General features: G+C 44.7%; 1 protein-coding gene across 1 annotated transcript in view; it reads left to right on the top strand.

Annotated features, from left to right (window-relative positions):
* The window catches only part of Pitpnc1 (phosphatidylinositol transfer protein cytoplasmic 1), a 254083-nt gene that overhangs the window by 192114 nt on the left and 38608 nt on the right, over window positions 1–23361 (top strand). The window contains exon 6 of the mRNA XM_027946269.2: window positions 12959–13054. Coding sequence (XP_027802070.1) covers window positions 12959–13054 — 96 coding nt within the window. The remainder of the gene's footprint in view (window positions 1–12958; window positions 13055–23361) is intronic.

Below are 23361 nucleotides of genomic sequence, written 5' to 3'. Positions count from 1 at the left end.
TTTTGTCCAGAGAGGTTCGCCAGGAATGAGCTGGAAGGAGACTCAGGCCCCAAAAGCCCTCAGGATGGTTGTTTGGCAAACAAGAGAAGGAAGTCCTCTGGCCTCCAGCAAGCCGGCTGCTGGCCTCGTTGCCCTCTGGCTCTGTAGCTGCATCACCCACAGGCCTCAGCAAGCCATCTGTCCCGTGTTACTCTCCTCCTCCTCCCTCAACGCTGAGGTAGGGAAAAGCATGTACTTGTAATTTTTCTGTCGGAAATTCTGCCACTTTGAGCAAAGCATTCATTGTTTAGGCTCCAAAATAAAAAGTTTTGGGGAGGAGGAGATCAAAGTCACCTGGAAGAGGCAGACACCAAACATGGAACCATTAAAGGCTGGCCCCACGTGGGCCTGGGAGCGCTTCCAGATTCAATATCAGTCTGTCAGCCTTAGAGGAAACCAGCAGTTCTGGTTCCCAGAGACCACCTTGCGAATTAAAATAAGAACTAACTGGGAGAAATTGGGACTATTTTAAGCACAGCTTCTTAGACTTATTTTTGGAGGAATTATTGGTCTTACTGCGGGGAAACCGTACACCCGCTCCAGTGCCAATATCTGCACCCACACGTGGGAGGTGTTGGCCGGATCTCCTGAGAGAGTCCGTGTCCAAAGGAGGCTGCAGCCCAGAGGAGGAATTTGCATTGAGGCAACTCTGCACCGAAATTAGACCAAGCTTCTGAAAGGAGCCTTGTCACAGCTGCGCTGGGAACCAAAACTTAGAAGTGTTTTTTTGTGCCTTTAAAAGCCTGTTTCATAAATGGATGGGATTGTAACATTTGTGACCCTGCTGTATTGCTTTAATGTACTTCTCTGTCCTCATAATTAGTTGCCACGACCTAGAGCACCTGATTAGAGCGTTGTTTTTTCCAAACAGAATCTTTCTCTCATCGGTCACTACGCCACTTTGATTACTGTCTGGAACATTCTTTCTCATCTTTCATCTCAGCCCAGTGAGCCCCAGATCATCACAGTACCCTGCGTGGGGCTTCAGGTCATGGCATGAAATAGTTCTCAGTCCTCCTCCTGGTTTGCTGGAACTCTTTTTAGACACGGGGGATAGAACAGAAGTGTCCCTTTCCTCAAAGGAACCATGCTGTGGATTCATACCCACTGTTCTCCTCTTTTACCCTTGGGTCTCCGCCCTGGCACTTTCCCAGACATTCTTTCCTCTTTTATCTTATTGTCCCCATGCTCCCCCAGGTGCTGCTATTGGATACTTTTTTAAAAATTTTTTTTGAACTTCACCCACAAGCCATGCCCTAAGTTATTCCTGTCCATTCTCTTAGATATATTGTTGTTGTCAGGTTTCTGTCTATTATTTTGAATTTTCTGTGACCTTGTGGGGGCGGGGGGAGAAAGGGAAAGGACACATCTACCATTGGTCCCTCTGAACACTACATTCATGTGTTCTTCTCAAATTCTTTCACACCCTGTCTTCTGCCTGAACACTTAATTACAGAACAAAGGCCTCTGGTGGGGGGGGGCAGCCTCCCTGGCTCCAGAACTGGGAGAGCCCCATCTTGACCTAGGGAAGGAAGAAAGGGTCCTCATCATTTCTTAAACTGCCATGACAAATGACACTAACCAGGAGGCTTGAAACAGTAGAAATGAGCACTTACAGCTCTAGAGACTAGAAGTTGAACTTGAGGTGCCAGCTGGGTGGGGTGGGGGCGGTCTTTCCTGCCTCTTCCACTTGGTGGTGGCCCCAGGAGCTCCTTGGCTCGTGGCTACATCACTGTAGCCTCTGCCTCTGTCTTTACACAACCCTGTTCTCCCTGTGCCAACTGCCCTGGGTCTTCATTATGTCTGCATCACCTCCTCTTCTTCTTCTTTTTTTTTTTTTTAAATATTTTTTAGTTGTAGATGGACACAATGTCTTTATTTTTATTTATTTTATGTGGTGCTGAGGATCAAACCCAGGGCCTCTCATTTGTGAGGCAAGCGCTCTACCACAGAGCTACAACCCCAGCCCCATCTCCTCCTCTTGTAAGGTCACCTGCCATTGGATTTAGGGGCCACCCTCTATCCAGGATTTCAGCCCAGGATCCTTAACTTACTATATCTGCAATGACTCTATTTCCAAATAAGGTCACCCTTGAGGTTCCTGGCATACATGAGTTGGGGAGGCGACACTATTCAACCTACTAGAGGAAGATCAACACCTCTGTATTGAAGGAAGAATCAACACACAGCATACAACCTAGAAATCCTACTCCTGAGTTTTGACTCTAGAGAAATGAAAACTGGTGTTCACACAAAAACCTGTCCATAAATTCTCCCAGAAATAGATTGTTAGGAACGGATAAACGAACTGCCCAGCATCACCAGGCACGATGGCATACACCTCATATCCCAGCAGCTCAGGAGGCTGAGGCAGGAGGATTCCAAGTTCAAAGTCAGCCTCAGCAACTTAGTGAGGCCCTAAAGCAACTTAGCAAGATCCTGTCTCTTTGAGCAACCAATAAATTTCTGATGCTTAAAAAAAAAAGATCCTGTCTCAACATAAAAAATAAGAAAGGGCTGGGGATGTGGCTCAGTGGTTAAGCATCCTTGGGTTTAATCCCTGGTTAAAAACAACAACAACAACAACAAAAAAAAAAACCACCAAGCATCCACACATATCACTTAGTACTAAAAACGAATGAATTTGATGCACATCTATTGTCCTGCATCCAGGATGGATTTAAGCGTCATTGTGCTGAGTGAGAACAGCCTGTCTCAAAAGCTACATTCTGGATGATTCCATTTGTCTCAAGTTATTTTTTTTTCTTTTTTCTTTTTTGCAATGTTGAGAATTAAACCCAGTCTTAGGCATGATGAATCAGTGCTCTACCCCTGAGCTACACCTGCAGTCCCTGTCTGAGATTCTTAAAAAGACAAAACCACAGGGTTAGAAAACAGATCCGTGGTTGCCAGGAACTGGGGTGGAAGGAGGGTATAACTACAAAGCAGTTTCTTGGGTATTGGGACAGTTTTGGGTCCCCATTGTAGTGGTGGTTACAGGATCCATATGTGCATTAAAATTCATGAAATCCATACATATTCAAAAAATCAATGAAAAAAGTAATGTTTCTGGGGCAGGGACAGATCACCAGATCTTATTAAAGGTGTTGAGTTGTGATTTGTATTTGGCAAATGACAAAGTGGCACTTGATTCTGTATACAGTCTGTTTAATAATTTTATCTGTCCCTCACTCAAAGGATTAGAGGGTTATGTGTCTAACTGCCTTTATGGGTGATTGCTAAATTCTTCCCTGTACTCGACTGTTTTTCAAGTTAAAAAACATCTGGTTCCAAGAAACCAGAGGGGAAAAGAACTCTGGAGGGGGTGCTTTCTGTGTAGCTTCACCCACAGAGGCCAGACTGAGCAATTTGGGGTCCACCACTGGTTTCTGGGTGCCTCAAGCCTTCCTGGCACAGAGTTCTGTTTAGGTGTTTAATTTAAACCGATAGAGAGCAGCATCAGTAGTGACAATCATAACGGACAAGCCTCCTTTCCTGCCACCATGATTACCCCAGTTTTTAAAATCTGCTTCCTCCTCATGACTCAGATGTGGGAGTTCTTTTCTACTCTTGCTTCTTGGTCTCCGAGGACCTCCCTCTGGTATCCTCACTCCACTGCCAGTTCGTCCCCTGGGGCTCAGCATCCCTCTGGGCAGCCCTGGCCGTCTCCAGGTGTGTGCTGGCCTGCCTTGGTTATCATCAGGGAGCTGAGGAAGACACCTAGAACTCCTGCAGCCAGGGCCGAGGACAGCCACCTTACTCCACACTCATCTCTGATTTCCACCCTGTCCCACCACCAGGGGCTCCAGCCTTCCTGGGAGAGCTCTACTTGCCCTCCCCTTGCCCTCCCCTAACCCTCCCCAGTGGGATCTCATGTATGGCGGGCCTGTTGGGCCATTTTTCCACTCCCTGGATCAGCCTGGTTCTCTGTACCCTAAGGAGTGTTCCTGTGACCACTTCACACCCCACCCTCTCACCCTCTGCTTCCTTCCCAAATTCCACTGAGACATCCTGAAGGTAACCTTGGCTCAGAGACAGCTCTCTGGAGAGAGGATTCTTGCAAAGTCCCTTCTTCCCAAGGTCTATTTAGAGCTTGTTAAAATGCCAACCCCAAGTTGAATAGTAGGAATAATTTCCTATGTTCTGTAGCACACAGTAGGGTAGCTATGGTTGACAAAATAGCTATTAGAGAGGGTTTTGAATGTTCCCACACAAAGAAATGATAAAGGTTTGAGAGGATGGATGTGCCATTTCCCTGCTATGATCATAACACACTGTAAACATGTATTGAAATGTCACACTGTGCCCCATAAATGAGTACAGTCATTATATGTCAATTAAAAATATGTATTTTAAAAAATTGGGGCATGGGGTGTAGCCCAGTGGTAGAGCACTTGCCCAGCTTGCAGGAGGCCCTGGATTTGAGCCACAGCACCACCCCAAGAAAAAGTAAAAGTAAAAAAATTAGAAATAAAATTCCCTTAAACCTAATCCACTGGAAGGTAATTGTGCTGTCCGTGAAGGACGAGGGCAGCGCAAGGAAAACGCAGAGACCCCAGAGGCCACCCACCCTGCCCGCCCTGCAGCTCCTCACCACCACCTCGGGCAGGGTTTTCTCTGACACTCTCAGGACTTCAGTCTGCTTTGCCACTCCCGGCTGGCATTTAGAAACCACTTTTCCCTTCTGCACCGAAGGCCTAATGATGATGCCCACCTGGGCACTCTCCAGAGAGGCACTGACGTTTACCCAGCTCTCATTCAATCCGGCCAAGCCCTGGGGATGAGTTTCCTTACTCAGCCTTAATACCCCTAAAGCCTTTGGCGAGTGGAACATTTGATGAGGATTAAATAAAAGCAGTTCACCTCCCACTGGATTGCCAGATGGGGCTCTCATTCTGCTCCAAGACCAAGGTCAGTACAGGAGGGGGTCTGGGGCCATTTCTTTTCAGGCACCTCTAGGGCCCCCAGCTCTAGAAGTATGAGAAGTATCCTGGGCCTGGGCCACCTTGGATCTGTGTTCATTTCCCTCCTGGCTGAATTTGCACTAAAGCGCTCCTGTCTGAAGCACACCTTTTAGTACTAGTGCATCGCCCTCTGTGTCTCCGAGTTCTGCATCGGCCAAGGCAACCAACTGCAGGTTGAAAACATTTGAAAAAAAAATTACATCTGCCCTAAACATGTACAGATTTTTTTTATTGCTTAGCAATATAATACAACAACTATTTGCATGGCACTTACATTGTATTAGGCATTAAAAATAATATATAGAGGGAGGCTGGGGTTGTGGCTCAGTGACAGAGCTCTCACCTAGTATGTGTGAGGCACCGAGTTCGATTCTCAGCACCGCATATAAATAAATAAAAAAATAAAGGTCCATTAACAACTTAAAAAATAATGTATAGATGATTTATTAAAGTATATGGGAAGATGTGTTTGTTATGGGTAAATATTATGCCATTTTATATGAGGGATTTGAGCATCCAAAGGGGGTGCTAGAACCAACTTTTAGGCTACCTGGGCTACCAAGAGATGACTGTACTTTAATAACATATCTTGGGGCTGGGGTTGTGGCTCAGTGGTAGAGTGCATGCCTAGCGTGGGTGAGGCACTGGGTTCCATCCTCAGCACCACATTAAATAAATAAATAATTTAAAAAAATGAAGGCATTGTGTCCATGTACAACTAAAAAAATATATTTTTAAAAAAATAACATTTTATTTTGTATAACGTTGTTACTTAAATCAATTTTTCTTTTTTTTTTTTTTTTTGAGATAGGGTCTCAGTTGCCCAGGCTGGCTTTGAACTTGCAATCCTCCTGCTCCTGAGTAGCTGGACCCACACCTGGTTGTTAACATCTTGCATTAAATCTAGTCTTTACAAAATCTTAAGCCCCTGTGAGAGTGGACTTTATCTTATACATTTAAGAGGCACACTTTATCTTACACATTTAAGAGGCACACAAATATTCACAAATATTTGCAAACTCATTGATTGCCAGCCACCCAGCTTCTTCCTTTCTTCAGAGCACCATCCTTAAGTAATTCTATCTTCAGAACAAGTAGCAACTACCCTACTCGGTTCTGGAAAGCAGAAAATGTTTTTGAAGAGGTCAGAGACGACTATCCTTTTCATCCTGGCTTAACGGCCATGTGGAAGACAGGTTGAAACGTTCCTGGGTTGGATCCTAGGGTGCACAGACTTAGGTAACAGTCACCTTTGAATTGCTTAGCCATGAGAATACCAGTAGCAAGAGGGTCATGAGATGGTGGATTTGGTCGGTGATAACCTGGACTTTTTTCTTTATTTTTTTTTCATGGCTCTGTTTTTCAGGCTCTTTCCAACTCGGTATTTATTAGATGAGAATTCATCTAATAAATGAACCAATTCTAGCCCTATAGGCTTAAAACATTAGCCAGCTACCAGATTGCCTTTCCTCTACCAAACCAATGGCCACTTTGCAAATGCAGAGCATTAGAATGAAAGCAGTGTTGAAGCAACAACTCTGTTGTCAGTGTCCCTTCTTGCTGACCCTGTCCTTTCTTGGTATGTCTTAGTTAATTGCTTCTCAAATGCCGAAAATAAAATTATCATAGAGGAAAACAGCCACTTAGCTTAACAGGCCTCTTTGTCCTTTTACCATATCCCAAGCATAAAACAAAGTGATTGGTAGATATCTCTCAAAATCCCTGCTAATGGGTCACCTCTGCCCTGTGTCCTCAGGTGCTCAGGCATATGGCAGGAGGATAAAATTCAAACTGCTATAAGGTTGAATCATTTTTTATTCCTATCTCAATTTTTTAGAAACAATAGACTTTATTTTTTAGAGCATTTTTATGTTCATAGCGAAATTGTGTGAAAGCACAGAGGATTCCCATCTCAGACTGGATCTTAAACCATGAAAGTTAACTATTGTAGAGAAGTGGGCTGCGGAATCTATGATTGTCAGGATTGTGCATTGTGGACTTATGTAAGAGCTATCCCAGGTAGATGGACTGTAATGAGAGACATCACAAAATCTAGAAAACAAACCTAGAAGTAAAACAAGAGATTTCAAAATCTCCAAAGACACCTGTGTTCAAGTAGAAATCTAGAGTATTGTGGAAACACATTCCATGTTTATTAATGTTTTTCTACTTAGCACATTCTAGTTCATGAGATGGATTTATCCTGATTTCCATGGCCATTCTCCCATAGTGGGATATTTAAACTTTTTTTCTCTCTCTCCCTCCCTTCCCTTGCCTCTCCCCTTTGCCATTATAATAATGTCACAGTGAAAATCTTTGTGCATAAACTTTTTCTTTATTCAAGTTTCTTATAATAAATCCTCAAACTATAAGCTTACTAGGTCAAAATGTATGAAGAACTTTTTTTTTTAGTTGGATACAATACCTTTCTTTATTCCATTCATTTATTTTTATGTGGTGCTGAGGATTGAACCCAGGACCTGTGCATGCTAGATGAGCGCTCTACCGCTGAGCCACAATCCCAGCCCCATGAAGATTTTTTTTTTTTTAAGATACTTGATATTTACTGTTCATAATGCTTTACAAAAAAGGAGAATTGCTCCCTTTTTTTAATCTGTAAGATAGTATGTCTTCATATTTGCTTCCTCACTGTAATATTGCTCAGTTCATACTAAAAGGAGTTTGTCTTCTTGAGCACTCACTCTCTGGTGGGGGTAGAGGTCAGGGCAGTCGACCAGATTGGCACCGAAATCCACTACAGATGATGTGTGGGTCGAGACAAGAAAGGAAGAGGATAAATATTTTTGTAATGGCTTCAGTATGTCCCTTGTTGGAAGCTTAGCCCCCAGGTGGCAGTGTCAATAGAGAGTGGAACCTATAAAATGGAAGGACCTAATGGAAGGCCCTTAAATCAATGGGGGCCATGTCCTGAAAAACTCCAGTCTCTCCCTCTGGCTTAGTTTAGTGATGTGATCTCTCCTTCTCACACCTATTCCTGCCATCTACCATGAGGTCCTCCCTAGAGCCACGCTGAAGCCAGTGCCATGACCTTTAATCTCCAGAACTGCGGCTAAATGAACCACTTTTCTTTATAAAGTTAACCTGCCTCCGGTAGTTCATTATAGCAATGAAAAAATACTAATAGAATATGTGTGACGAATACACAAAGATGGGAATGTTACTACAATTGATATTGGAAAAGTACCTCAAAGAGGTTGTGGTGAATGAGAACTCTGACAGCTGCTGCTCTCACCATTGAGGAAGTTCAAATAAATACTTTGGCTAAATGTTTTCCTTTGGGTCCTGGGTAAGCCTCTGTGGCAGAGTTGGCTTCATTCTGGGTCCTGCCCTGAACTGGGTGTGAAGATTAGACAGTTTCACCCGGCTGTGCCCTCTAGTATACCACGCCGTGACCAGCTCCACTTCCCATTTCCTTGTTGCAGCCCCTCTGTCCATCACCCAAGTTGGCTGACTGTGGGGTGCAGGAGCAGGAAAGGAGCAAGCCACAGAGCAAGACATAGGAGACTAATGTAACCCAGGTGTCACTCAACATCACAGACTTAACTGGAAGAAATTTTAGTGGTCATCTGGGTCACTTGATTTCAACCTCATTAGGTTCACAGATTCTTTGAGAATCAGAAGAAAGTGGTTGAACCCTCTAGAGAAATGCACCTTCCTCAAACCCATCCAGCTAAACTCAGCTTGCCCTATTACTCTCGGAGGTAGGGATTGAACCCAGGTCCTCACACATGCCAGGCAAGTGCTCTACCTCTGAGCTATGAGCTATGTCCCCAGTCCATAGACTAAGCTTTTTATTTGACAGACATGGATATAAAAACCCAAAGAAGATGCAGGACTTGGCTAAGATTACACAGAGAAGATAAGTGAATTCAAACTCTGCTCTCCCGATTTCCAGTGTAGGACCCATCAGCCCCATGCTAGCAGGTTTCCACTCTACGTGCAGCCCTATATTGGGAATTATGGAAGAATATAATGCTTACAAATAAGGAAATGGAGCTCAAACCAAGATCAAGAAGTAAGCAATATTCCTGCTTGGGAAGCTGAAGAAAAATGCCTTCCACTCTTCAATGATTTATTGAGCACCTATGAGCAACTCCTAAAAATCTCAAATAACTAGGAGATTCATAATTTATTGGAAATTTAGACTCTGTAATCTCACACCCGAAGAGGATGTTGAGGTCCTCAAAGTGATAGTGTGTATGTATGACTTTGTTCAGGTGGTGGAAACCTACCCTGAAGTGGTCTCTGCAGAGTTTAACTAATGCAACTTTCCCTTGCCTGGTGTCTCATGGACTTTGGCACAAATTAAGATAATATTAATAAAGGAAACCAGGGTTGTCCAGAGGTGGTGCCTAAGTAGAGTCAGCTGCAACCTTAGTTGTTCAAAAAGGAAGAAGAAGAACCCCAAGTCTTAGGGCCACGCTAAGCAATGGCTGCCCAGGATATATATTTTATAAGTATCAGGAAGAGAACCAGATTCAGATGTCATCATTCTAGAAAAAAGAAGGAAAATCGTGGTAGACTATTTGTCTCCTCAGTTGGATGCTAAGAGAAAGCCTTTTATCATGGAGGAGCCTGGTTCTGGAACCTGGAGCCTGGAGACTTGCCTCCATTCTGAGCTTCTCCTGGCTCTAGCTTGTCAGCGTTTTCTTTTGAAGAATGTACTTTATTCTGCCTTTAAAAAAAAGCAACCAGGGATTGAACCCAGAGGCGCTTAACCACTGAGCACATCCCTAGCCCTTTTTATATTTTATTTTGAGACAGAGTGTCACTAAGTTGCTTAGGATCTCACCAAGTTGCTGAGGCTGGCTTTGAGCTTGTGATCCTCCTGCCTAGGCTCCCTAGTCACTGGGATTACGGCATGTGCCACTGCACCCAGCCTGCCTCATAATATTGGTAATAACTTCCCAGACTGTCTCTCCCACTTGGTGGTAACTTTTTAAGGGGAGGAACTCAGCCCTCCCTGTCTTTCTAGTCCTTAAAGCCTAGGACAGCACTTGTATGCAATGAGTGTATCAATCAGGGCCCCATCAGGAGACAGAAGCCACACAATAATTTGAACAGAAGGAAGGAATATAAGGAATTATTTACTTTTGATGGGAGCAGTTATAAAGATGTCAAGAGAAGGGTGCTCTATAGCTAAGAGATTACCTAAGGAAGGACCAAGGTGGAAGGTGCCCCTTTCCATGGCCGGGGCATCACTGGAGAGGTGCGGCTGTCACCCACAGGATGGGGGAGAAGTTCACCAGGTTGCCTGAATCAGAGCTGGTTCATACTCCCTGGCAGCAAAAAGCTTTCCCAGGCATGGGCAAGGTGAGGCTGGCGGACAGGTGTGTAGAGGAAGTCAGGGCACTCTGCCAGTGCAAGGCCTGAAGGGCACCGAGCCTGCATCAGGAGGGCCATGGTCAGCTGGTTCCCGGAACCAGGCCAGGCTGCAGGGTCACTGGCTAACTCTGCCCTCCAGACACACAACTGGGGCAGAGTATCACTGATTATCCCCACTCCCAGACTCCACAGCCTCCAGGATCCAAACCTGAAGAGTCCCCTTCTCCCTGCAGTGTCCCTCCAGTGCCCTCTACTGACAAGGCTTATGGTGATATGCACTCTAGAGGGGAGAGAGCATTATGAGGTTCCAGTTGGTTATGTCAGAGCAGAGATTGAAAGTGGATTTAGACCTGAGAGGCAGTAAAGTGACCACCGGTACAATGGGTAACCAAAAAAGTTTGAATTAAATTAGGTAAAAGCTGTCAACACCCCCACCCCAACATCTGATTATTTCTCTTGCTTTGAATCCCATCATTTTGGGGGGTTTGTTTTTGTTTTTTCCTAGTACCGAGGATTTAACCCAGGGGCACTCTACTTCCGAGCTATATCCCAGCCCTTTATATTTTTCATATGTCTCTCCAAGTTGCTGAGGCTGGCCTCAAGCTTGTGATCCTCCTGCCTCAACTTCCTGAGTAGCTGGGATGACAGGTGTGCACTACCACACCCAACAGAATCCCATATGTTTTGTGATTTACTCTCTAGGAGCTCATTCCCTTCTGGGGTGTTCTGGTTTTTTGGGTTTTTTTTTTTTTTTGTACTGGGGATTGAACTCAGGGGCACTCAACCACTGAGCTACATCCCCAGCCCTATTTTGTATTTTATTTAGAAACTGGGTCTCCCTGAGTTGCTTAGTGCCTCACTTTTGCTGAGGCTGGCTTTGAATTAGTGATCCTCCTGCTTCAGCCTCCAGAGTCACTAGGATTACAGGCATGCGCCACCGTGCCTGGCTTGTTTTTGTGTTCTTAATGAGGTACATGCCTTTCTTCTCTTGGCTCACCCTTAGAAAGATGAAAGAGAACGAGAGGGGGAAAAAAACATCTAGGACAACTTATTTCTGCACTCAACCTTGAACTTGTTTGCTTCCTGTTTCTTTTCGAGCAAGCCACCTGTCCCTCCCAAACACTTTAGGAGTATCCCAAAGCACTTGGCTTGAAGTGGCAGCGGAAGGAATCAGGGCTGGTAAGACTCAAGCTTTCCCTGCCTTTAAAGAAAAGGTCAGACTGGGAAGTCTGAAGAGATTTGCCCAAGTAGCCTCCAAACATTTTAGAAGAAAATAGGTGATAGAGCAAACAACAGAGTTGGGGAATAATTATCAGCACAAATATTATTCAGAAAGGACCAGTACTTTCCTCTTAAGCAAACCAAGAAGAGTACAGCAGTGAAGGGTCCTTCAGGTGCCGTCTTGTGGGAGATCATGTGATTAACCGGCACCAATTTTCAAGACTGTACACTTAGGCATCACCCATCCTAAATATTCCATTCTCCTCTGAAGAGTCTGATATAATTAGTGTTAACTGGTGGTTCCCTGCAGGAGCTAGCTCAGCAGTGAGATGGGGGTGCGGTTACAACTGCCTCTACGGATGAAGTGGTTTTCCAAGCATAATCTGTTTACTGTCCTTCAGAAGCATACTCATCCCTTTAGACCAGAAAAAATGGCAAGGGGGAAATCTAGGGGAACGTAGTCTTTCTGCCAAAATTTTTATATGTATATTCTTTTTTCTTTTTCTTTTTTTCCAATTAATGGAGATTCTGGACCCGTGAAACCTAGAATAGACTGGCAGGGAGCCATCTCAGTATCTTACCAAGCTACACCTTGTCGCCCCTACATGTACCAAGGAAATTATACTCTTAGTGGTCAATAAAAATACACATATTTATCCTTGGGCAGTGGGATTATGTTTAATCTTCTTTTTGCTGATCTTTTTTTTTCTGCTGATCTTTAATTTTTGTAAAATTACTATATGTAAAAAATTTAATCAAGGGCTGGGGATGTGGCTCAAGCGGTAGCGCGCTCACCTGGCATGCGTGCAGCCCGGGTTCGATCCTCAGCACCACATACAAAGAAAGATGTTGTGTCTGCCGAAAACTAAAAAAATAAATAAATATTTAAAAAATTCTCTCTCTCTCTCTCTTTAAAAAAAAAAATAATGAAAACACACGCACATTTTTTTTCCTCTAAAAATTTAGGCAAATCACTGCTCTTTGTCTCAAATCTAACCAGCCCCTTCCCAGCCCTGTTCAGATTAACTGCCAAAAAAAAAAATCAGCAGACTGCAGTTTTGGAAGAGGTTCTTGGAAGAGATTTATTTCCTCACTCTTGATCTTCTAAAAACAGACCACTTTTTCTTCTACCCCTCACCAAGCGGTGATGGATGCCACACCTGCCTCATAGGTGACAAAACCTAAGTGATGAATAAAACCCTTTTATGATTCCTTATGATTCTCGCACATTCTGTGGCAGGTGAAAGCACTAGCCTGGGGCACTGAGCCATGTGAAGATGCTCTGAGGGGTGTTATTCTGCCTCAGGCATGGCTGTACCGAGCCACAGGCACCTTGGGGGATTTCTTCTGGCATTGCTAACCTTTGATATGTTGCTCTGTCCTTTCAGATTTTTGACAATGAAGCCAAAGACCTAGAGAGAGAAGTTTGCTTTATTGATATTGCCTGTGATGAAATTCCAGAACGCTACTACAAAGAATCCGAGGTGAGTGATAGATGGAGAACATGTAGAAGAGATTGACTGATCCAGTCATTCATTCATTCATTCATTCATTCATTCATTCAACAGGGATTCAAGTGCCACCTCTCCTGGGATCCTTCCATCTGTCTTTGTGTGGCTTTAGTTTGGTCTCCCATCTTGCTGGGTTATTTAGTGTGGGTCTCGAAATTAAGTCTCTGCTCCTCAGGGCTCATTACTGGCCTACCTGCCAATAACTTTCCATTAGCTTTCCTGTCTGCCCAACTCTGCTATCAATCTGGGCCACATTGATGTTCACAGGGCTGAGCCATCTAGCACACTGGCCTCTCTGAAAAACAGCAGCCTGAATCTCCACCCACATGCTCTGCCAGGGCAGGAGCTATATTTTATTTTTATCTTTGGGTTTTAACATTTTTTTAAAAAAAATTCTCAAACAATCCTCAAAACTTTTGACTGCTCATGATGGTCTAGAACCTTTCTCTCAAAATAGCAAGCACCTTCAGAAGGCCTTCTCCTTTCTTCTTGGCTGAAAATACATTTAAGAGACTCTTTCCCTCTGATTTCCACCCTGCCAGAATTCGCCCTTTGCCCAGTTCTCCCTCTTGATTTTACTCGTTGGTGCAAGTCACCATTTATATCCTCTTAGTATTTTATTAATGGCTGCTGACGGAACTTGAGTGACCCGCCTGTAAATAACGTCCCAGCCCTGCAATGACAACAGATGCAGGGCTATTTTTGTTGTTTAGCAACATGCAGCCAATCACAATATGTTTGGAATCAGGGCCCCAGACTCGTCCTTGAGCTGTAACACACAGACCTTGAAACTCTTCCCGTAGATTCATTAAGGCTCATAGAAGACGTTACAAATAATCCTGTTAAAAAGAGAATTCCACCAGGTCCCACAAACTGGGCTCCAGCGTGGTTCAGGTTTGTTTGCCCTCGCATTCTGGGATACGTTTGGATAAAAAAGTTTTGCCTGATCCTGGGAGATGTGTAGCTGCTTAATTGCAGGCTCATGGCTCTCCAGCTGCTGTCCCTTAAAGGGTCTGGGAGAGGCTAATGTGAATCACGCTTGTCATACACATCAACACAAAGGCTGGGCATGTTAACGTCATCAGCTTGTATTATACTCTGCAGCCAACTACACCTGTGTAGTTTAAGAAAAATAAATCAAATGCTCTCTGCCTAACTGTGGACCTGCTGGCAAGAAGGGTAAAGCAGAGCTCCACCCGCCTTCTGTGGTTCCATACCAAGTCCAAGGAGCTTAATTGGGCTTTTAAATGAAGGGCCCAACATTATGAAAAGCATTGGGAGAAGCCATGGCCCCATCATTTTCTGTGGCTCCTTCATGTAGGGTCTGCTGTCCTCTGGACACCTTGTCCTCTGTAGCAGCTCTGTGCCTTCCAGGAAGGCAGTGTTGCCAGAAAACTGAACTAATTTCAGCCCTTCCTCCCAGAATGCTTTAGTGTGGTCCTGCCTATTCCTCAGGGAGCACTTTTCTGATTCAGTGGAAAGTCTTGGGATAAATAGGGAATGGTAATGAAGAAATCAATGGTTCTCACTTAAGGTCACCAGGTGCTTGACTCACTTCCCTGTGCTTTGTTCTCCTAAGAACCACCCCTGGAAAGTTTCTTTCCATTCACACTGGTGAAGCGCTGTTGTCGTGCTTGATGGAGTCATGCACGGACACATTCATACCTCTGTCCTGGACCATGAAGCATTCTTTCCTGCATGTAGTTTGACCAAGGAAATGAGAGATGGTCACTCATCCAATAACTCTTAATGGAGTACTCATTGAATTAAGACAGATACGTGGTAGTGAGATACTCATGGCCCTCCCTCATGACACTTCTAATGTAGCAGAGGAGCCAAACAATAAAGGAAAACCCCATGAATATGGAAGTAGAGGGTACTCTCAGGAGAGATGTTCTGGAAGAAATGACAGCAGTGCTGAGACCTGCAGGATGAAAGAGCTGGGGACATCATTCCAGGTGGAGGGCAGAGCAAGTAGAGGACCCCGTGGTGACTGTTGTTGTTGTTGTTATTGGTACCAGGGATTGAACTCAGGGGCACTCAACCACTGAGCCACATCCACAGCCCTATTTTGTACTTCATTTAGAGACAGGGTCTCGCTGAGTTGCTTAGCATCATGACGTTGCTGAAGCTGGCTTTGAACTCGCGATTCTCCTGACTCAGCCTCCCGAGCTGCTGGGATTACAGGCTTGCACCACCACATCCGGCTCCATGGTGACATGTTTAAGAGGCAAACATAGTGGCCACAGACAAACAAGGGAAGAAAGGGATGAAGGAGGAAGGGGCTGTTTAATAGACAGATTTTAGTCAAGTACGGTAAATCCCTTTGAAGATATGGAAGATAGAGCATCATAGGGTCTGATTTATGCTTGCCAAAGATTGCTCTGGAAGGAAAATACATTGAGAAGGGCAGAATGGAAATCAAGAGACTACTGAGGTCAGTAGAGTTATTTGCATTTTTGGTTATTTAGGTTATATGCTGACTTGAACTAGTACTAACAACAATAGAGAGGACAGATGGTTTTGAAATATATTTTGAAGACAGAATTGACAGGGATCCAACTTAGATGGGCTATAAGGGTGAGGAAAAAAAGAGGAGTCAAAATGACCCAAAGGATTCTGGCACAGACAGCAGGTAGATGGGGTTCCATTTACTGAAATAGGAAGATGAGAAGAGGAATGAGTTTTGGAGAAAGCTTGGTGGACTTTGTGAGGCCAGTGAGACATCTAGCATGAGGAGCAACCAGTCTGGACCTTGGGTGGGGGATCTGGCCTGGAGACCAATCAGGGTATCTGGTGAGAAGAAAATATAGAAAATTTTTTAGACTCCTGGGAATGGATGAGAGGGGGAAGGCATAAAGTGTAATGGGAATGGGGTTAAGGACTAAGCCTTAAAGGAGACCAGACAGAGGAGGCACCAGGAATCTACAAAGAACTGTCCAGAGGACGAGGAAGAACACAGGGAGGATGTGTCAAGAAATAGAACAGAGATAAAGGAGAGTGGAAAACTGTCCCTCAGATCAGTTCCCAACTGGGGATAACTTTGCCTGCCCCACAACAGTTTTTGTTGTCACAACCTGGGGAGTGCTGCTGGCATCTGGTGGGTCAAGGCCAGGGATGCTGCTAAACCCCCTATAAAGCACAGGATCGCCCTTTACAATAATTATCTGGCCCCAAATGTCAGTAGTGCCAAGGCTAGGACACCATGCTCTAGAAAAAGAGGTCACTGCAGATGAAAGGAACTCTGGGTCCAGCGCTCACAATGCTTCCTATCAAGAGTCTTAGGGTGGCTTAATGAATGTGGAAGAAATGGGCCTCCTGGGGCTCAGTCCTGTGAACTCTCCAGTCCCACTTCCAGAGGATCTGCTGCCTGCGTCACTGGGAGAATTCCTCCTCCATTGGCAGTCACACCACAAAGGGCTATAGGCATAATCCAGAGCCTGTAATAAAATCTAAGGAAGAGAATGTCTGTGGGACTCCCAGTGACCCCCAACCCCACGTCATCTGATTCTGAGAATCCCTGGCTGCAGTCTGGACTCACCAGCAGTGTGTTTTATAGGCTGTGTGGGTTGTGTGTACTGTGAATGTGACAGGGACAGAGAATAAGAGAAGCAGCCAGTTGGCAAAACATTTCCAAATTTATTTCTGTTTGGCACATTGTAAATTATTAACACCCTCCTCCCCATCCTAAGAGTTTTCTTCTAATAGGAAATCTGACCTTGTTACTCTGCTTAAAACCCCTTACTGGGCCACCTTTAGAGTTTGGCTCAAGCACGACTTCCCTTTAGGGAAATTCCCTGAGCATGTTGCTCCTCCAGCCCTTCCCTGGTCTGTGGCTTCTAGATCATTCCACCTCATGCTAGCTCATAGCCACAGCATGAGTTCCACGAAGCCAAGAGCCATCCTCCTTCTTCCCATACTCAGCAGCTACTGAAGCAGCAGCTCTTAGCAGATGCTGCTCCCCAACAGTTGGTGAATGAACACAAGTGAAGGCCAGGGGCTTTGTTTTTTAATTCCAGCAGTGACAATTTCAGAGAAAGTGCTATCAAAGAAAATGAATCTGTTGCCATTAAGCTAGCAGTTGTGAATCAGGGTTCCTTTTTGTTTAATCTGAGGCTGACTGCCTTATGGGCTTTTTCTTCCAATCCATTCTTGTAAGTTGACTATGTCAGCATCGTAAAGAGCAACACACTTTCTCTGCAGAAAGCCAGGGAGCTGGTGGGCACAGTCTGCTCCAAGACTTTTTGATGCTGATGAATACAGACCAGGGTTATCTGGGGCACTACTCTGTACCCAGCTACAGCCACACACACTGCTACTCAGGCCAAAGGAGGGGATTGAAGCCATTTCTTTGCTCGTCCCATTTCTCCCTGGAAACCTGAGCCACACAGTCAAGAATGTCTCTCTCATTAAGGTGACCAGAGTGGGGAATTTTCCACCAGCTGCCCTCTGCCTGACAGTCCTCATGCTACCACTAACCAGGGATTCAGAAGGACACTTTGGGGACTTGGGATCAGCTGATAGCCCGGTCCAGAGCTCTCCGATTTCTCATTTTTGCAGTGCTGCTATTTTTTGTCCAAATCAAGAGCTGTGTTTCAATTCCCAAGAGCTTCTGAGCCTCAAGTTTTATTCTCATATCCATCGGACAACGCTGCAGGGCAGTGTTGTAATGTTAAAAAAAAAAAAAAAAGAGTGTGATTTCTCAGACATGGAGAACACCTCCATTAGGCATCAAGACCTGCCCGCGCCCCATTAAAGTCTGCTGTCTGCGCCTAATCACAGGGACAGTTTTCATCGGCACCCCAAAGCAGCAGAGAGGGTGAAGCTGAACACCAAGCAGGTTGTACTTGTTATGCGCTTGATAAGTGGCTCTTGCTTCTGCCAAGATTCCCATCCGACTCTTTGATGCTCTGCCAAGATTTCAAGGTGAAGATCCCAGCAGAGGAATAAGGAACTCGGCACGATAAGTCACAGCAGGCCCGCAGAGGGCACAGGCAAAGAGACTGTTTCTGTAAAGCTGAGTTGGCAGTTCGGGGGTGCAAAAGCAAATCTCCACACCCTGCCTACAGGACTAGTCCACCCGGACAACCTCCGAAAGTCAAGCTCAGAGAGATCTCATTTAGAGGCTGTTGGCGTTAGCTGGTGCTCCCTGGTTCACTGAGGGCCTGCGTGAGCTTCAGCTTCCTGGATAGGATGGGGTGTGACCAGAGAAAATGGGGTCTTCATTGGCCTCTGGGGTACACCCTGCAGCTCTTTCCCAGAGGCACAGGTCGTGGGTAGGAATGCACAGCTCCTAAATTTTCAGACCTGCCTCCAGGGCAAAGGAGGGGAAAGAAAAAGAAATGTAATCCCTAATGGAGAAAGTTTAGAGGTAGAGGATTTTTATGAGAATGTGCTATTTTTCAATCTTCATTGATGGTGTAAATGCAAAGCAGTCTCTTGGCCAGCGCTTCTCTTCTGGGGGCAGTTCTGCGCCCCTCCCCCAAGAACATCTGTAGACATTTTTGATTGTCACAATTGGGGATATGCACTAGTGGGTAGAAGTCAGTCCCAGGACAGACCCCACAACACAGTCACCCAGCTTTAGTTGTCAAGATCAAGAAGTCCTGATTTTGACCTACCCAAAGAAAGGACACTTAGTAAGACCTATCAGTGGCAAGACTCATTAATGGATTTCTATAGTTAGCACTTAGTAAGCACTAACTGTGTGCCAGGCTCCGTGCCAGGCCCTGAGAGTACAAAGACAAGATGGTATCAGCCCTGGAAAGGATTCCTCTGCTGCCTTTTGAGTGTGATATAATCATTACAGATGAAGGAAACTTCTCTCTCCCAAGATGTTAAAGGGGTCTCTGTCTTATGGTAATAAACAGAGCACAGTAATTTTAATGGGGAAATCGTACAATATTTTAACTTGGGTAGTAATGGAGAATAAGACTTAACAGGAGGCTGTCCTTGAAATTGAAAGGGACTCATAATTAAATGTCTGATGCTTCAGAGGGGATTTGGGAACAGAATTTGATTTAGAGTTTTCTCCTTGGCCTGGGTGACTGAGGTACCTCTTAAAATTGAGCCTGTAGGTCTCTGGATTACCATCTTCCTGGTACAAGAAATCCTTGGCAGCCAGTTTACTGGTCACTCCACTAAATGTCCATTGAATTCTCTCTTGAGGGAGAGAGAACAGAACAAAAAGAGATACTTCTAACTTTTCCAATAACTGTCAAGGGTGAGAGATTAAACGCTGTTTGCTAAGGACGGTGGGTCCCAGGAAAGGGAACAGAGAGGCCAGATGAGTAAATATTGTCGTCCTTAGCTGTACCCTTTAGCACAAAAGTGCTTTCTCCAAACCTTTCGGCGCCCTGAAATTAAAAATATTTTCATTTTGGTCTGCATCTTGGCAGTTTAGGGTGGTAAGGATTTTCAATTATCTCCAAATAGCCAGATTTGACACAGCTGCCTCTTGCTGGGGTGCATGGTTAAGTTCAATTTGTTGTTATGCCGTTACTCTCATCCGCGCCCCCCCCCCCAGTCCATCTGTTTCTTTCTGAGAGGAACGCAGCTGTTTTGTGATGGGTTCCAACTTATTGGGGTCTGGGTGCCTCCTGGATAACAACAGGATGACTCACTACACCCTTAGCATGGGGAAAAGAGAAGTCTCTGCATCTAAAGTAGTCCTTGAGCCCATGCTTTCACAGGGTCTGGGGTTGCCAGTGCTCTAACAAGTCAAGGGGGAAGCCCTTGGTGGATGTCTCTGGAAGGGGACTAGAGCAGGAGATCCTAGGGACAATCATGGGGAGCAATTTTCAATGCAAGGCTTGCGTCCTCAGGAGCTGAAGCAGTAATGCAGATGTCATTTCCCCAGAGGTCTACTCTGGGGGCCCCAGAGGAGCACAGCATGGTACCTGCAACGTCATCCTGTATGTGCAGGGAGAGCCTGGACAACCTCTTGGTTTTGTTCTTCTTTCTGTTCATCCTCTGCCCCCTTTACAAGTTGGATGACATCTGGTACATTTAACCATGGCCGCAAGAGGCAGTGGGTCTTAGACCTGCAGGCAGGGATCCGATCAGCTTGGCCAGTAATGCTTGAAGAAAACTGCCATTTCTCTCATCTCCAGAGCAGCTTCTTCTTGAGGCAAGACATTGGCTGGAAGACCACAGGGGTAAAAATGACAATGAAGAAGTGGCTCACCTTTAAGAAGTTCATGATCTGGTTGTGAAGATAAAATATAATGGCACAAAGGGCTAGATGACAGTTTGGTATAAGATAGCGGGAGAGATGTATACTCAACTGCCAGGTGTTTCTGCTGTCCTGAAACCATGCACCCACCACCAGAAGACTCTGGAGGGGGTGGGCATTTCTGGAAGTAGGAAAGCAGGCAGGGCAGGCTCTATCGGGGAGGTGGAATCTGAGTGGGGCCTTAGGGAAGTAAAGGTTTGTCTTTATTATTTGCTCACAAATGAGTACATGATCCTTATTTTTTTGAAAAATCAAGAGATGTTGGAAAACATCAAAAGAACAAATAAGGGGCAGAGGTGTAGATCAGTGGTAAAACGCATGCTTAGCATATTTGAGGCCCTGGGGTTGGTTTCAGCACCATGAAAAAAAGAAAAAAACAAATGTCCTATGAACCATCCTCATAGATAGAGCTGTGGTTAGGGATAGTGTCTGTAGTGTTTACACCTAAATATAATGCCTAATGCATATTTAATTAAGCTAAGCACACAGTATGCACTCTGCGACGTGTATTATCACACTGACAGTGTAAGCTTGCCATCTTTTCTGTGGCAGCACACATCTTTCTGTCAGGTAAGTGGTTGTAGAATATGCCGCATGTGTATCGTTCCCCATTTGATGGATACTTAGAATGTTTCCATTTTTTTGCTTTTATGGTACTGCAAGAAGCATATCTTTTGGGTATTTATAATGTGTCTGTAGAGTACATTCTAATAGTGAAAGTGTTGAGTCATTGGGTAAATAGGTTTAATTCCTCCTAGATAAGTAGCCATATTGCCCTCTAACCCACACTTGTATGGAAGCAAACTAAAGTTTGAAGATGAATGAGATTAATAGGCAGTGTAGCAAATGGAGACAAGGGTAGCACATACTCAAGGGTCAGTGAGGAACTGCTCACCTGGAGCAGGGGGAAAGAAAACCTGGAATGCCAAGCCAAGGAATTTAGACTTTATTTTTTAGGTAGCAAAGAGCTTTCAAAGCAGGAGTCACCAGCAACCACATAAGGGATTGCATTTGTGACCTCCCCAGAGAGACTGGCTCTCGAGGAGATTTGTCAGGCTCTTGGACACCAAAAGCTTAGGACCCTCCAAATCCATCAACCTATTCCCTGCTTCTTGCTTCTCCCTTTCATGAACAAATTGCCCCCTTTGATCCTGACAGCAATAATATTTTGTTAATGAGTAGAATGATTTAGAAATAAAGGAGCTTTAAGATGATAGTTTAGAAGACTAATTTGCAGCTCACTTCCTCAAGAAGTAAATAGGTGTTCTCTTTCAGACTTCATCCTTCCAAAAGAGAGGAAGCTGGGACCCAAGCCTTGGTGAAGTGTTGCCTAGTGCTGAGTTCTAAAACCACTTCTCCTGTTTGGGAAGAAATTAAGCTAATAATGTAAAGCTGTAGCAATGTTTGCTTGTTTGTTTTAAAACCTTTATTTATTTATTTATTTATTTGGTATGGAGGATCAAATCCAGTGCCTCACACATGCTAGGTGAGTGCTCTACTGCTGAGCCACAACCCCAGCCCCTATAGCAATGTTTTTAGCAGAGCCAGGGTACTAGGGGATTGGTAGTGCCTGACTCCATCTTAAAAAAGAAAAAAAATAGTTTCTGCTTCTTAATTTTTCAAAAGAAAAGCAAAATGTTTTAAATTGCTATAGTATTTTGCATGAATGAGTTCCCCAAAAAATCAGTACCCACAGCAGCAGTTGCAAATCTTACCAATTGGATTTGATGGTGAAATACCAGACCAACTAAGTCAAACAAAATCAAGGCAAATCAATTGCTAAATGCCAAATGAAACCAGAGACTTGCAAGTCTCTGCCAGGAATGGAATTGCTGGCTGTGGCATTGGGTCATTGAATCACTAGAAAGAGCCTTTGGGGATGGAGTCTAACTCAGTAGTAGAGTGTGTGCTTAGCATGCACAAGGCTCTGGGTTCAACCCCCTAGCAGACTCCCAGAAGGAACAGACCAGAGAGGGAAGGAATTATTGGAGCAAACATCCATAGGACAGAGAGATCACTGGACTTATCTGTACAAAGATAATCTGTAGAACCTATGAATTGGGGTTCCCAGCCCATACTCCATATCTGGGTGATTGACTCTAACATGAGGGGCCCTGGCTCTGGGAGGACTCCCAGGTGATCACAGCCATTGTACTTCATTGTCATTAATTCAGTATCTGGAATCCTTTCTTCCCTTCAAAAGAGTGGACGGGTGGAGAAAAGATAAGATGACGTTGAAAGCAAGCCAAAACATGAAAAATGCATCATCCCTGGTACATAGTAAGCTTTTGTGATTTGAATGCCATTGAGATATGCACAGGGGTGGCAGGGACAATGGCTCAGTGGCAGCCATGTGCCTTTGGATGGTGGCTGCCATGAGTGGCACTCTGGGAGCTTGTTTGCATGTTGTTTTTTTACTTGTCAGCACGAGTGACGAGGAGCAGCCGAGGTATGATGCTAACAGCTCCCCTTCTCGGCTTCTCCAAATCCTCGCAGGCTCAGCAAGATCTTTCTGAGACTAAAGCCATTTGTGCTGCTAAGATTTACCAAAAAAAAATGTGCTAAGACTTGTATTGTTGTTTAACTTAACTCCAAATGGCTGTGTCTGACACTTCACCTCTGTGAAACCTTAGAAGTTACATTCACTGCTGCGCCAAGTTTGAGCAGTCTATGCCAATGGAGTCCCAGGATTTTACCTGTCTTAGTGCATTTTCTGCTGCTATAACAGAATATCACAGCCTGGGTAATTTAGCAATAGAAGTTTATATAGTCCTGCAGGCTGGGAAGTCTGAGAGCACAGCACTGGTCCCTGGTGAGGGCTCTGCTGCAGGATAACATGAGAGAAGGGTGAGGGAGCCATTGTAAAGCAGAGAAGGTATAAGAGGAGGCGGAATTTATAACAAACCCACTTGTCACCACTAACCTACTCCTGCAGTAATGACATTAATTACCTCTTAATGGTCCCATCTCATACAATGGCAGTTCATTTCACTGTGAGTGTTGGAAGGGGCATTTGAAACACAGCAACACCCAAGACAAATTCGGC

Source organism: Marmota flaviventris, chromosome 17 (genome assembly GCF_047511675.1).
Source record: "Marmota flaviventris isolate mMarFla1 chromosome 17, mMarFla1.hap1, whole genome shotgun sequence".
Taxonomy (NCBI): domain Eukaryota; kingdom Metazoa; phylum Chordata; class Mammalia; order Rodentia; family Sciuridae; genus Marmota; species Marmota flaviventris.
Note: the sequence above shows the minus strand (reverse complement) of the source record. Positions and strands in the feature narration are given on the sequence as shown.